At 43.0% G+C, this 13700-nt stretch overlaps 1 protein-coding gene across 1 annotated transcript; it reads right to left on the bottom strand.

Moving 5' to 3' along the window:
• Positions 1 to 1586: 1586 nt before the first annotated feature.
• Positions 1587 to 9671, bottom strand: SLC30A10 (solute carrier family 30 member 10). Its single transcript, XM_054280307.1, has 4 exons — positions 9146 to 9671; positions 8618 to 8701; positions 4949 to 5185; positions 1587 to 4226 (listed from the first exon to the last, which is right to left on the bottom strand). Exons 1-4 carry the CDS (start codon positions 9660 to 9662, stop codon positions 3760 to 3762), a joined length of 1305 nt encoding a protein of 434 aa, XP_054136282.1. The 5' UTR covers positions 9663 to 9671; the 3' UTR covers positions 1587 to 3759.
• Between the last annotated feature and the right edge of the window lie 4029 nt (positions 9672 to 13700).

Raw genomic sequence — 13700 nt, 5'->3', positions numbered from 1 at the left:
GCAAGCATTATAATCAGGAATGGGAAAGGGAAAGAATAGGAAAAAAATAAAGGTAAAAAACTGGTTTGCAATGGTAAGGTGTGTCACATAGCAAAACCAGAAAGTGGGTATATTTTAATAGAATGGAGTACAAAAATTAAACCAGTGCACAAAAAGGAATTCCTAAACTGTGTGGTTGGTAGATCACCATGACCAGGCTAACAAAACCATCCTGCTTTTATGGAAGAGAAAATGAGAAAAAACATTAAGAGGGAAAAAACACACTTGCACTATGAGTCAAGGTAAGTTCTATAAAGAAGACAAGGAAAAGGAAGTCAACTGAAAACTGGCAAAACAAAGGCAATACTCCTGAAAATAGTTGCAGTTTTCTTTATAATGAAGAATAAATGCCTGCATTTAGAGGGCTTCAGAAGAAGAAAAAAATTAAAAATCAAATCAGCACTTTTGGCACATATGAAAAGGTGACAAAGAATTTATTCCCTTTAAGAAAAGGCACACAACTGATGAAGGCCAGTAAATTGCTTTTGCTTTCAATGTCACGTTAACTTATTCCAGGTTACACTTTTACTGCAGAATGATCCGGCAAGCCTAGCAAAGGTTTTATCATCATTCCACTAAGTCACATGCATGACTGGCTACAAATCACATCCACAGGAGGTGGACAACCAGCTGAAAGTCACAAATCATTTAAGCAGATTTCCTTTGCCACCAGCAGCAATGGACAGAAGGGACAATCACTGCAAGAGAACCTGAAAACCAAGAAAGACAATCACAAGGCAGTGTTTGAAGCGGACAGAGCAGCACAATCTACCTGCATTTGTCAGGGACGGAAATAAAGTGATCCAGCTAAAGAGGCCAGAACAGAGCTTTTATGACAGTGCAATAGACTACAAAACTGAATTTAGAACAAGTGCTCATAGATAAGGGCTAACATGGAAATATACTGTATCTCAAACTGAGGGAAGCTTGCTTCAACAGAATTAGAAGAGATATGCCAAGAACCGAAAGGAAATAGGCCAATACAAAATACACACGGATTGGAATGAAGTCTCCCACAGAAGTAGAGCGGGGACACACAGTACAGGAGAAAAATATTTTGTTACTCAATGGAAGGCAAAGATGCTGGTCAGAAACCTCAGTTGAATATCCTGAAAGTCCCAACACAAAAAAAAGCAAGATTTTTCTCAGAGATAACATAGCACTGTTGGCTTTGCTTGCTTAAGTAATGAATCAAATTTAACATATTTTTGTTTCCTAGATATTAAGATTTCTATAATCCCTGATTTTTTCCATTTATTCACAGGCAACAGTTGCAGTACATTCAACCAGACAAGAGAAAATAAAGCTTAAGAATGTGATTTCATTGTATTTTTAGATTACAACACTTTTCAAAGTTTTAAAAAATACATAGCCACAGTTTTAACACTGGAAGAATAAAAATTGTCCATTTTGACAAATGCCCCAACATCACACATACTAGTTTTCTTTAGTCCCAGAGTAAATACTGCCATTCCAGCTTTCAACCATTTAATAAAATGTGTGTGTGTATATATATATATATACACACAAATCAAATAACCTGATTTAAGATACAAGTAATTATGAAAGGGTGCTTGTTTTAGAAGCTATCTGGGAAGAAAGTTCTCTGTTTTTATTCTGGGAGATTTCTATTCCAGTTCTCAAACCACGATAAATACATTTGTTATTTACATTTAAGCATCATCATAGGTGAAAATAAAGAGGGGAAAAAAAAAAGAACAGAAGAAAGGGCTGTCTTACATCATGGCACATGCTTTTAAAAAACAGACGAATTCTTACAATGTTTCCTGATTTACATTAATTCATGCAATAACTGCCAAGCAAGATCCTGCTGCTGCCAAGGGAATCAAGGAGGCTGGAGAATCAAGCTCTTAATTATATTAACAAATAGGTTGTTAATTTATACGATACAAACTTACAATGAAATGGTATAAAATACCTTAATTCATCCAAAAATCCATTTTAAAGGGGTAATTATAATTCTAGAAATGTTCTATTCAGACTGAAATCACTGCTTCAGTAAAAACTACATTCCAAGCAATAAAATATCCTGCTGTGTGTTTCAATATTCATTGAATTATTGCAATCATCTTTATTAATAAGGAGTTGGCTGCTTTTAAGCCATCCCTACAAGGAGGTCCTGGTATTTTCCCAGTCCAGGCTGGAAATCAATTTGCCCTTTCTGTTAAGATGCCACTGAGGCAAAGACACAACTATTTTTCAAAGGTGTCCCTGTGAATGAATTGATAAAATAGCCTGTCCAGGCCACACAGACCATTGAAAGGCTGCTTGTTGTCAATAAATTATATTTGGAATCTTCTGGATCTGATCTGCATAGCCAGGGAGATCAAGCACCAGATGCAGTGTGGATTGAGTAGTGGGTTTCCCCTCCCAGAAACCTGTGGAGCCCACTGGACTGAAATCCAGCACTGGAGACAGGGCTCATCACCTTGTTTTCCTTAGACCACCCTTGCATACCTTCAGAAAGCTGCAAAAAGGGAGTAAACTGCTTCACTAAATACATTTTGAGATACACATTTGGGCAGGGGGAGGAGGACCAGGGCAGAGGGTAGAGTACAAAGCATCAAGACCTTTAAAACCAGCCAAAAAGAAATGATTGAGACTAAACCAGGAAAAATTTCCTGGTTTAAATTTCTTAAAGCTCCCTCTAAGTGATAATACTGCATAAAAGACTTTAAAGGTGCTTCCTTAATTAATACAATATTAAATTATGCCTTAATAATAGAATTGCAGAATTTCAACTGTTCATAATAAACACATTAGCTTATTTATTCAGCATGAATAATGACAGACTCAGTGTTAAAGATAATGCAATTATCCTACACAACGATGAAATAAGACCATGGCTCTTGGAACTTGTGTTGTCGGGAGGAGGCTAACAAGAATTTTAAAAGACTGAGTTGTACAATCACAACAGTGAAAAGATAAAAGTTAATTGGATGACTACCTGCATTTCCATTCGCTAGAATCAATACAGACAACGTTAGTAGGTACTTATTTGCTTTCATGACAAGCAGTCTGTTCCTTAACGCACTCATCTGTGATTAGGCTGGGACTCCAGTATTACTTGTAGAGAAGCAAGACCAGCTTCTGCTCTGTCCCAAAATACAGGAGTCAATCAAGAAAATAACACAAGTCATAATTCCTGAGTGCGGGTTCCCCTTAGACACTCTTAATTTCATTCACAAACTCCACTGGCCAGAATTGTTACTGCTAAAAATGAACTGTCCATGCAAAAATGGGTTTAAGGATCAGTAAAGCATCTCTCTACTGAAGTCCTTTATAAATATACAGTACTTCAGCCCAGCACAATCATTAACTGGCCACAGGGCTTTCAAGAAACAGCTCGTTCCAGCAGGAAAGGCCAGAGGCTCTTTCCCAGTGCTACTGGCCACGGACTGCAAACATCAGTGCAGACAGAGAGCAACATACCCCATCCACTCTAACAGCAGGAATTCAGCCTTAGTTTGGTAAGGAACTGGATAAGGCTGCATCACAAAAATCACGTGAATGCAACAGCCTTGGTGGAAATCTTAATCCTCATTTCAGGTACAAGGGGGGTTTAGGTGTGTTTTGGTTTACAGCTAAAGCACAGAAATCTTTTTGCCACACCATCTTCAGCTACAACCACCGATGCCCCCCTTCCCAGGCAAGATACGTTTGCTCCATGAGAGCACAGCACAGAGCAGAGCGAACTGTCTAAAATCGCGTACTACCCGACTGTGATTTGTCACTAGACACATCACAATTTTTCACGCTCTCCTCTGCCACTGGGTCCTCCATAGGGATTTCAACGTCGCTTTTCCTAGAACCATTGTCTTTGTGCTGTGCAGAAAGGGAGCTTTCACTTTTCTCCACGTAGCCATTCGTTTCAGCCTGGGGAGGCTGCCTCTGGCTGCAGCACAGATGCGAGTCGCAGGCTTTTGAGATGCAGGGTGAGCTGCACAGTAGATGTGAGGTCTTGTGGTCAGCGTACTCGGGCTGGATGGTCACAGAATGGACTCCTGCCTCGTGGAAAACCTTCCGTATTTGGTAAGCAGCACCTTGGTAATCGGAAGGGGTTTGGCACTTGACGTGAAGAGTGGCGATGTTCCTCCCACTTGCCAGCTCCCAGACGTGCACCTCATGGAGGCTGCTCACCCCTGGTACACGAGCTAGTCTGTCAGCTGGAAAGCATAAGGGAAAGCTATTAGGGGCTTTCACTGGCTAATTATCAGCTGCCTCACTAGGCACCCTATCCAAAAGCAGCAGTGTCAAAACCGTCATTTTAGAGGAGATATACTTGGTACAATGCGTCTACTCCCAGCTGCCTTCAGTTCGGCCTCCCAGTGATGAACATGGCACCTTTCCTTCTGGATCCACCCATCCCTTAGGCTCCCAAATGGCAATTTACCAGCTGCTCACAGAGGAAATATTACATCACTTCCTCTATCAAGACCCCACATTTTCTGGTTTCTTTAAGCCCTGAGCATGGGGGAATTCCAGAATTACCTACAATTAACCAATATGAAAAGCACCTAAGAACTACAAAGTTAACTAACCTTAATGGAAATTTTTAAGAAGTTTTGGAAGCAGCCACTGCAGGATTGGAAAAGACTGTAACTCAAAGTTGTTTCTTTCACAAACAACCCACACAAAGCATTAACAGCTCAAGACCTGGTATGTTTGATGTATTGTTGGAGTACCACATTCTCAAAATGCATGCTTTAACTAATCCAGAGAGATTTGAATCATGTTGCTAGGACACAGGCATGTGACTATTTCTCACAGTTCTTGAGAATTTAGAGCTATTATGAATAAATAATCCAAAAATGTCATTCCACCAATACCATATGCATTGAAATCCACCATTAAAATTAACAGCATTTCAGCAACAAATTTGACTTACTCAGTAGTTGCATATCAACACCTTTGGGGACCATCTGCAACAAAATAGTTGAGGTCTCCTTTATAAGTGGGAATGCAGAAGACAAGATGATGAGCACCATAACTATTGTCAGGCTTGGATCAATGTAGCACTGCCAATTGCACGGAGCATCCCCCAGAGGCCGTACATAGAAGATAGTAGCAGTAACTACCACGACCACAGATCCAAGTGCATCTCCCATAACATGCAAAAGAACACCTGAAACAAATGGCACAATTTTCATTAGTGGGGTGGGTTTGAGGTTTTTTGCTTTGTTTTTGTGGGTTTTTTCCTGGGGTAGGTGTAATGCTGCATTTTTCAAGTATGTTTCACTTGACATGAAGAACGCAATATTCCAGCTATAAATATCATAACCAAAGTTTTCAGTAGCAGCTTTTGGAAAAAACAGCAAGAAAATACTGACTCTGAAGCACTGCTGTTTGAGTGGGATGCATTATTAAGCATGTAGGGTATGTAGCAACTGCTGTCCAGCTGGAATGCCATGGTAACACAAAATGTGCCGGCTTAAAATGCATGAAGATTATTAACAGATCCTGGCACGTTAAATCTAAATTAAAAATTCATTACTAAATCTATCCATTCTATCCTGGGAGTGGAGAGCTGCAGACCACCCCCAGTAACTGCTACCTTCCCCCACCAGTTTCTGCGACACTCCTGAAATCTGAAAAATTGTGAAAAAAAAGTGAAATCTAAGCTGGCTCCAAATACCCTCAGACTCCAATTTTTAGATCAAACTAGATTACCAGTCATATCAAACCTTCTTCTATCAATACTACTAGCCTTCAGACCTGTCAAAAATCAGAATCTGGCTCTACAGTCAGTCACATTGTTTAGTGCCTGGACTACTCTGTGAGGAATGCTGGGCACTTCTTTTTACATCTTATAAAGATGGTTTTGTACACAAGTTAAAGACACAAAACAGGCTCTTACAGTAACATATTTAGCTGCTCTTTAAACTACAATGACCAAAGCAGTCTTTCTGCTACAGAGTTACAAAAATACAAGAATCTATTTCTTCTTACTACTCTACATAAACTTCCCTCTTCTCATCAGTGCTCAAACATACCCCAGTTTTGTTAGATTTTACTGTTCAGACTCAGATTTTATTCCAACCCACACCTGAATTCAGAACATCTCTCTCTGTATGAAATGAATTTCTTTGTCAATATTTTTGTTTAGGGGCTGTGAGAGAAGAAAATGAACCATCTCTTTTTAACAACCCTATCACATAGACTCAAGTGAGAAACCGTAAAAGGCTCCCCCAAAACTCACTAACAACACAGCAAAGAGTTTTGATGGTGCTGGATACTGGATTAGCCCTCGAACTCTGCCCATGCTGGTGTTTCTTACCAGCCCTGTACATGCACCTTGATCTGTGCAAGAAATGAAGGCCACAGCCTCTGGAGTTTCTCCAAATCACTTGGGTCAGATAAGAAAGTACAAGCTCCTGGTGAGTCCAGCTCTTTCTGCTGGAGTCAGGCATGTTCTGCCCCATTTGGCAGACTACCACGGGGTTTTACTCCTCCTAACAGTGTCGCAGTGTTTCCTTTTCATTTACAAATAGTCCTGATTCAGCACGGGCTATCAGCTGTTGCACTAACAAGAGGAACGGGCAGGATGCAGTTGCATTGCCCAGGCAACTAACAAGAGAGCACAGCCCATAAAGAACAGGGAAATGTTTCAGAAAGTCTTCTTTAGAGTTAAGGAAAAAAATGAATTAAAAAAAAAAGTGATTTTTTTTTAAGAAAAAAAAATGAAAAATATATGTCAGAATTTTGATGAATTAGTAATTGAGAATACAGAATTTGGAAAAATGTTTGTTTTACATTCTTAACATCATTAACACAGATACCCTGGTAATGCATCACAGAATTAGGGCTCAGACCAAAATTTGTCCATTTCCCTATCAAACCCCAAAAGCTATGATTATAAGCTGGAATAAAGAATTAATTTTTACTAAATGAAGTCTCTGGTAAGACCATAGGCAGCAGTTTCCAACAGCTTGCATTCCAAAGTCTAACTGAAATACTCTGTGTATGCTCAAGCAGCAAAAGGAATAATTTCACACTGCAATAATTAATCCCGCCAGACAGAATCTATGGATTCCTGTTCCTACCAGTTATAAAATCAAGGAAACCATTCCTCTGCCAATCCACTTCGTTCAACCGTGTTTTTCAGGGACGCTCCCATTCCACAACAAAAGAATTTTTGTCAAGTGACTATAAAGTATACAGCTTGTAACTTAAAAGGAAAAGTATGGAGTGAAACAGAATTTCAAATACACATATCAATATTCCTTACCTCTGTAATCATAAAGACAATGAAAATAGATTTTGCAAAGGTGACATACTAAAGTAACACCTAAAAATTTCTTTTAAAAAATCAAAGACAATCCATATCTTAAAATAACTGTCACAAAATTCTTTATCCTTCAGCCATTTTTTGAAAGCTTCCAGCATCATTATATCTAAGCATTGTGGTTCAGGCAAGCAAGGTCTTCTCTAAAGCAATTGGTTCCTTACTTTCCTCCATCCCTGAGTGTGACAGTTTGCTCATCCTTCTCCAAAAGTCTTATCACTATAATGCCAATATCCAGTGACACCAACTTCTAGGCATTCAAGCAAGTGTTGTGTCCTTAGCACATGCTTTGATTTTCAAAGCATCTTCCCTTACAGGTCTGTTTGTGTAGTTCTGTAAACACTTTTGAAAGACAGACACACCCACAAATAGAAAAACCAGCAAACCCACGTGCCTGACTGCCACAGTGACCTCTCAGGCTGAATTCATGCAAAGCAAACTCACACAGCCTTGGGGGAATATCAGCTGCTGATCAGTAACCATAAGAAACCCGAAACTTCTGTTCTAATTGAGGTTTCTGACAGTCCTTTCCTTGGGACAAACTCAGTATTTCATATCCTCAAAGATATTTGCTTTTGGCTCTGCTCAGAGTAGGCACATAAATGTGTATGCAGAGAAACACCTACACAGAGAGGGAGAGACATGTGGGTAATTTATTCCTAGGAGTAGCTTTAGGCTTCACTCCATGAAAATCCACAGATTCCCAGAGACCTGCCAAATTACAGTGAGGAAAGGGCTGATCCTGTCACACACTCTCACAGGAACAGGTTCACACCTGTAAAAACACCAGTTTCAGAACACTTTTCCTTATGCTGACAACAAAACATTATCAAGCCTGGTTTTTAGAAGTATTTATGTTTTCTGCCCAAAAGCATTTTAAGGTTGAAAACTGCTCAACTACTACTACATCAGTGACACAAAGATTCACCTCATAGCTCCCTATGTAACCTTCCTGTAAATACTCTAGTGACTTGAGCTTAGTGCAGCAGGGTTTGTGTCCTTTCCAAATGTCCAGCTGCACTCTTCTAAGAATAAAAATCAAAATGTCAGTACGCTCAAAGCCAGATCAGCATGACACTATTTTGCTGCTACTCATGCTATTCCATATAATCAAAATCTTTCTGCTAGAGAATAACTGAATCCAATTACATGGATGAGTCCTGGAATTCTCTCTTTCTTAGTGATATTTGTGGGTGCATATATAAACCTGAGAAGGAAACCATAAAGTGTTTCAAGTTAATTTAACATGAGCAGCAAAGTCCTATGCCATACCTCTGATGTTCAAGGCTTCAGATTTTTTCTCTTTTTTCTTCTCAAACCCCTCTTCAGGGCTCTTTTGGTCATTTGGTGAATCACCTGCATTCAAAGAAGAAACGCTGTGTTGTGTATAAGTTCTACAAACAGAAAAAAACATCAACCTTCTCAAAACCAATTACTTTAAAGATGACAAGAAGAAAATTAAAAACTCCAAAACCTTTCCCACGCAGCTCCCTGGGCAACACCTCCTTCCACCATCCCGGGGGCACGCCCAGAAGCCCAGGGTAAAGTACAAGGTGAAAGAGGCCCCGGGAGCCTGAGTGAGCTTAGTGAGACCCCCCGGGGCCCCCGAGTGGCCTTGGGGCTTAGAAAGGGCCCAGAGGATTGGGCCAACAGCCCGGCGGGTCCCGAGGGAAAACGAGACGGGGAGGGGAGAGAGAGAGGATGGGGAAGGGTGAGGGAGGCTGAGAGGGATGCTGGAGGGAGGGGCGGGCAGAGATGGATGCGGGACACCAGGGGAGGCGAAGCGCAGCCGAAAGGCACCTGCTCCATCCTCCTCGCCGTTCGGGATGCCGCCGGGGGGCACGTCCCGCAGCGCGGCCGCCGCGGGCGGAGCGGGGCACGGGCGTCGCCCACGGCAGCAGGCGCCCCAGTCCTGGAAGACGAGGAGCCCCACGACGTTGACGGCGAGGCCGAGGGTGCCGACGATGAGCACCAACTGGGCGTCGTCTATGGGCTCAGGGCGGGCGAGGCGCAGGACGGAGTCTACGAGGATGGTGAAGCAGAGCGCCGTGAGGAACACGGCGTTGCTGAGCGCTCCCACCGCCTCGGCGCGGCTGTAGCCGTAGGTGGCGCGGGGACCGCGGCGGCTGCGGCGGGCGATGCGCCCGGTGGAGAGCCCCACGCAGAGGGAGATGAGGTCCGAGAGCATGTTGAAGGAGTCGGACACCAGCGCGATGGAGTTGCCCAGGTATCCGGACACCAGCTCGGCCACGAAGAAGCCGACGGTGAGCACCAGCATGAAGATGAGGCGGCACGTCTTTCCCGAGTACCGCCCCATGGCGGCGGCGCGGCCCGGCCGGTAACGCTCCGCGCCAGCGCCGCCTCAATAAGAGCGGCCGGGCCGGGCCGGGCCAGGCCGCACCGCCCGCCCGGGCACCGCCCCGCCCCGCCCCGAGCCGAGCAGCGGGCCACACGAAATCCACCAGAGCTGCCCTAAAGAGAAGCTGATGGGCCGCGAGGAGGCGCGGAGCCGGCCGCACGAAATCCACCAAAGCTGCCATAAAGAGAAGCTGATGGTCCGCGGGGAGGCGCGGAGCCGGCGGGGCAAGGGCCCTCTGGGCAGGCAGAGCTACCCAGGCTGTGCTGCCGGCGCTCCTGCCACGCCGAGACGGCCACGTTCCAGCGAAGGATCCAATAATTACGGACCTTTAGTGCTTTATTGGCGACGAAAGTGCCGAACCAAAGGACAGAGTGCCATCTACTGAGCCAGCTCATTTCCAGCCACCAGCCTTTAAAAAGGTGTATCAAAAAGCCAAGGGAAACCCGGGCTGTGTCCAAAGCAGCGTGGCCAGAAGTTTGAAGGAGATTCTCTCCTACTCTGCTCTGGTGACACTCCACCTGCAGTGCTGCGTCCAGATTTGCTGGCCCCACCATAGGAAGAACACAGAGCTGTTGGACAGAGTCCAGAGAAGGCCACAAATTTGATAAGGACTGGGGCACCTCACCTGCGGAGACAGGCTGAGGGTGTTGGGGCTGTTCATCGTGGAGAAGACTGGGGAGAGACTTTGTGGCAACCTTCCAGCATCTGAAGGGGAGCTACAGAGGAGCCAGAGAGGAGCTCTTCATCAGGAATGATGGTTACAGAACAAGGAGCAATGGTTACAAACTGAAAGAGGCAAATTTAGGGCGGTATGATACTGGCAGATGTTGCCCAAGGAGGCTGTGGATGCCCCATCCCTGTCAGTGTTCAAGGCCAGGTTGGATGGAGCTCTGGCCAACCTGATCTAGTGAGAGGTGTCCTTGCCATTGCAGCGACCTGGAACTTGATCCTTAAGGTCCTTTCCAACCCTTAACATTTTATTGTTCTATGAAAATAGTACCTTAGTGTTCACAACTCTGTCATTACCCTATAGAAAGATAATTGCATGCACTTTTTAACCTACAGGATAGTCTACATGAACCATGAAAAGGTAGTAAACCTCTCTCTTATTTGTAGATTTTTGTTGCTGTTTTTTGTAGGATAGTTCTTGCAAAAATGACAGCCCCACTTGCAAATGGAAAAAAGACAGCTGAACCACCAATACATCATTTCAAATCGAGCTGCTAAAGCAGCTGCTGTGAGATCAAGTCATCCTCTGCTATGGGGTTCTCAGTATCAGAACAGGGCCCAAAATAATAAATAAAATATGTAAGACCTAGAGAAAATTAGGTTCTTAAAGCATTATCCTGTGAGAGTTGGGAGCATTTCAGCCATGCCAGAGGCAAACCAGTGCTGAGGTACCACTTCAGCAGCTAAAATTCACACCGAAGTGCCACATCACACATTTCACCACAATTGACAAGGCACCCATTGCTGTCAGATTTTAAGTCAGCAAGGCCAGGGAACACTGTCTTGTCCCACCTACCTAAGGCAGTGTTCTCTACAACCAGAAATTCCTTAAGGACCTCAGGAATTTCCTCTTTGTTCTAACTCTGAAGCAGTTGCATTGTAACTGCTGTTGACTGAGTTGATCCCTTGCTTGAATACATCTTTTACATGAGGCCTCTCCATTTCTCCTAATTTTGTGCACAGAACCCAAGATGTGTATTAATCTCTGGAGTGGACTTGAGCAGCCTTTCAGGAGGTGGTCTCCCCTGCAAAGAATTACCACACAGCTCCCAATGAAGCTGAGATTCACACACTTGATATCCTGCAATATGCAAATTAACAAATGCATGAAAATAAATGTATTGAAATGAACCTTACCATAAAAGTAAACGGAGTTGTCAGAGAGGATAAAATAATTTACATCAACACACATTTCAGCTCTAGAAGTGCAACTACTAACATCAGATAAGAAATGCTTAATGGGCCAAATCAAAAGCAAATAGGTAGAACAATAAGAAGAAAAATAGACATTATAGGAAGTTAAATACTCAGACATAAATTTTAAAATGAAAGACTATATCTTCTTTACTATAATTAATGATAGCAAACTGTCTCTGGCACTTCACTTACAATCACAAAAAAAAAAAAAAAAGACAGCTCTCTGAAGCCCAGCTAATTGCACCTTCATAGAACTGAAAGGGATTCCTAGTGACTTTTAGGAAGACATAATACAGTAGCTGAAACATCATTAATCCTCCTGTGAAAAATATATATCAATCCTCTTTGGAAAAAAAAAGGAAGTTTCATAGCCCTGCACTCACTTCAAAACATAAAAATATCACAGTTATTTTGAAGACATAGTGTAAAAATGTTGTTTTCAGCAAATAAGGCTGTGACTAAGTCCTCTGGCATGGAGCACAATTACAGCTGACTCGCTGAGGGTGTCAGAAATTGTATGTGTTCAGAGCCTCAGCTCTGACACTGGATCTGCTGATCCACTGATTATTCCTTCTGTCAAGCTCACACATCTCCATCTGCTTGTCAAAAACAGCCACACACCGACACAGGAACAGAGCAGTGTCTGCTGGGTCAGACCACAGATCTGTGTCTGGACTGTTTCCAGTTCCCATCTACACCTTTGGGAGATAAGGGAAGCAAACCTGCACAGTCTCCAAAACACAGGGCAGATACAGAGAAACAGGAGATACACTGATAGAGGAACAGCAAAAGTCCTGACTGTCTCTTTCACTCCTTTCCCTGTATGGTCTCACATTTGATTCACTTTTCTGTTCTGAACATTTAGCACACATTTTTATGGAACTGATCTGTTCCATCTATGGAATCACTCTGTTTCTCATCTTCAATCACAGTTTAAGCCCAGCTGGCAACTCAGTGCCACACAGCAACTCATTCACTCTCCCCCACCCAAGGTGGGATGGCAAGGAGAATCAGAAAAAGAGGTAAAGAAACCTTGTGGGTTGAAATAAGAGCAGTTTAATAATCGAAGCAAAGTAAAAACAAACAAACAAACCCACAGAAACAAAACAAAAATAAATCAAGGACACGAATGATGCACTAACAGTTGCTCACCACCCTCTGATCAATGTCCAACTCATCCCCCAGCAGCAATCAGTGACTCCTGGCCACCTCCTCTCAACTTATGTTCTGAAAATTACACTGTGGTATGGAATATCCCTTTGGCCAGTCCAAGTCCGGCCTATCCTGACTGTGCTCCTTCTCAGATTCTTGTGCAGCTCCTCACTTGCAGAGCATGGAAAACCAAAAACTCTTTGACTTGGCGTAACCACTACTTATGAGCAACCAAAACATCAGAGTGCTATTAATATTTTTCTCATGCTGGATCCAAAATGCAGTACTGCACCAGTTTCTGTGAAGAAAATGAATTATCCCAGCCAAAACCAGGACAACTCCTGACCAGCTCTTCATCCATGCAAGGGCCTTTGCACTGTGGCTGCTCAGAAGCCTCTTGTACATCCAAGCCTTTACTCTTCTCATCATGCATCCAAACCTCCCCGTTCTCTCTTTATCCAGGTGCCACAATCACTTAAACACAAACAGCTCCTAAAACTGCCAGGTGAGCAAAGTTACCTCAATCATTCTCATTCAAGAAGTTGTTGCTTTCAATAAGAAGAATAATTAATTCAGGTGAATCTTCAGAATAAAATATGTACTATCCCTGTAGCTCTTTTCTGATTTGATCTCCTTCCACATAGTCCAAAAGAGAGCAATGATCCTGAACATAGGAGTCACTGACTCTACTACCAGTGTTTTCACTCAGGCTCTTCCCCCTTTCTGGCACTTCCATTCTGCCTGCACAAATCCACCTGCAGCATCAGAGCATTTGGTCTCAAATCCTTTCAGAAGGGAACCATGTGTATGATTACTCTGCAGTGTGCTTGGCATCCATGTGTGTTTTACACTGACTGTAGACATTCAACAGTAGAATGTTATGATTTCACTTATTCATCCAGCCCTGAGATGGCCTGA

This window comes from Melozone crissalis, unplaced genomic scaffold (genome assembly GCF_028551555.1).
Source record: "Melozone crissalis strain CALT ecotype California unplaced genomic scaffold, PUWL_Pcris_2 ptg000027l_1, whole genome shotgun sequence".
In the NCBI taxonomy this organism is placed as follows: domain Eukaryota; kingdom Metazoa; phylum Chordata; class Aves; order Passeriformes; family Passerellidae; genus Melozone; species Melozone crissalis.
The sequence above is the reverse complement of the archived record's forward strand: the minus strand, read 5'-3'. Positions and strand labels throughout refer to the sequence as shown.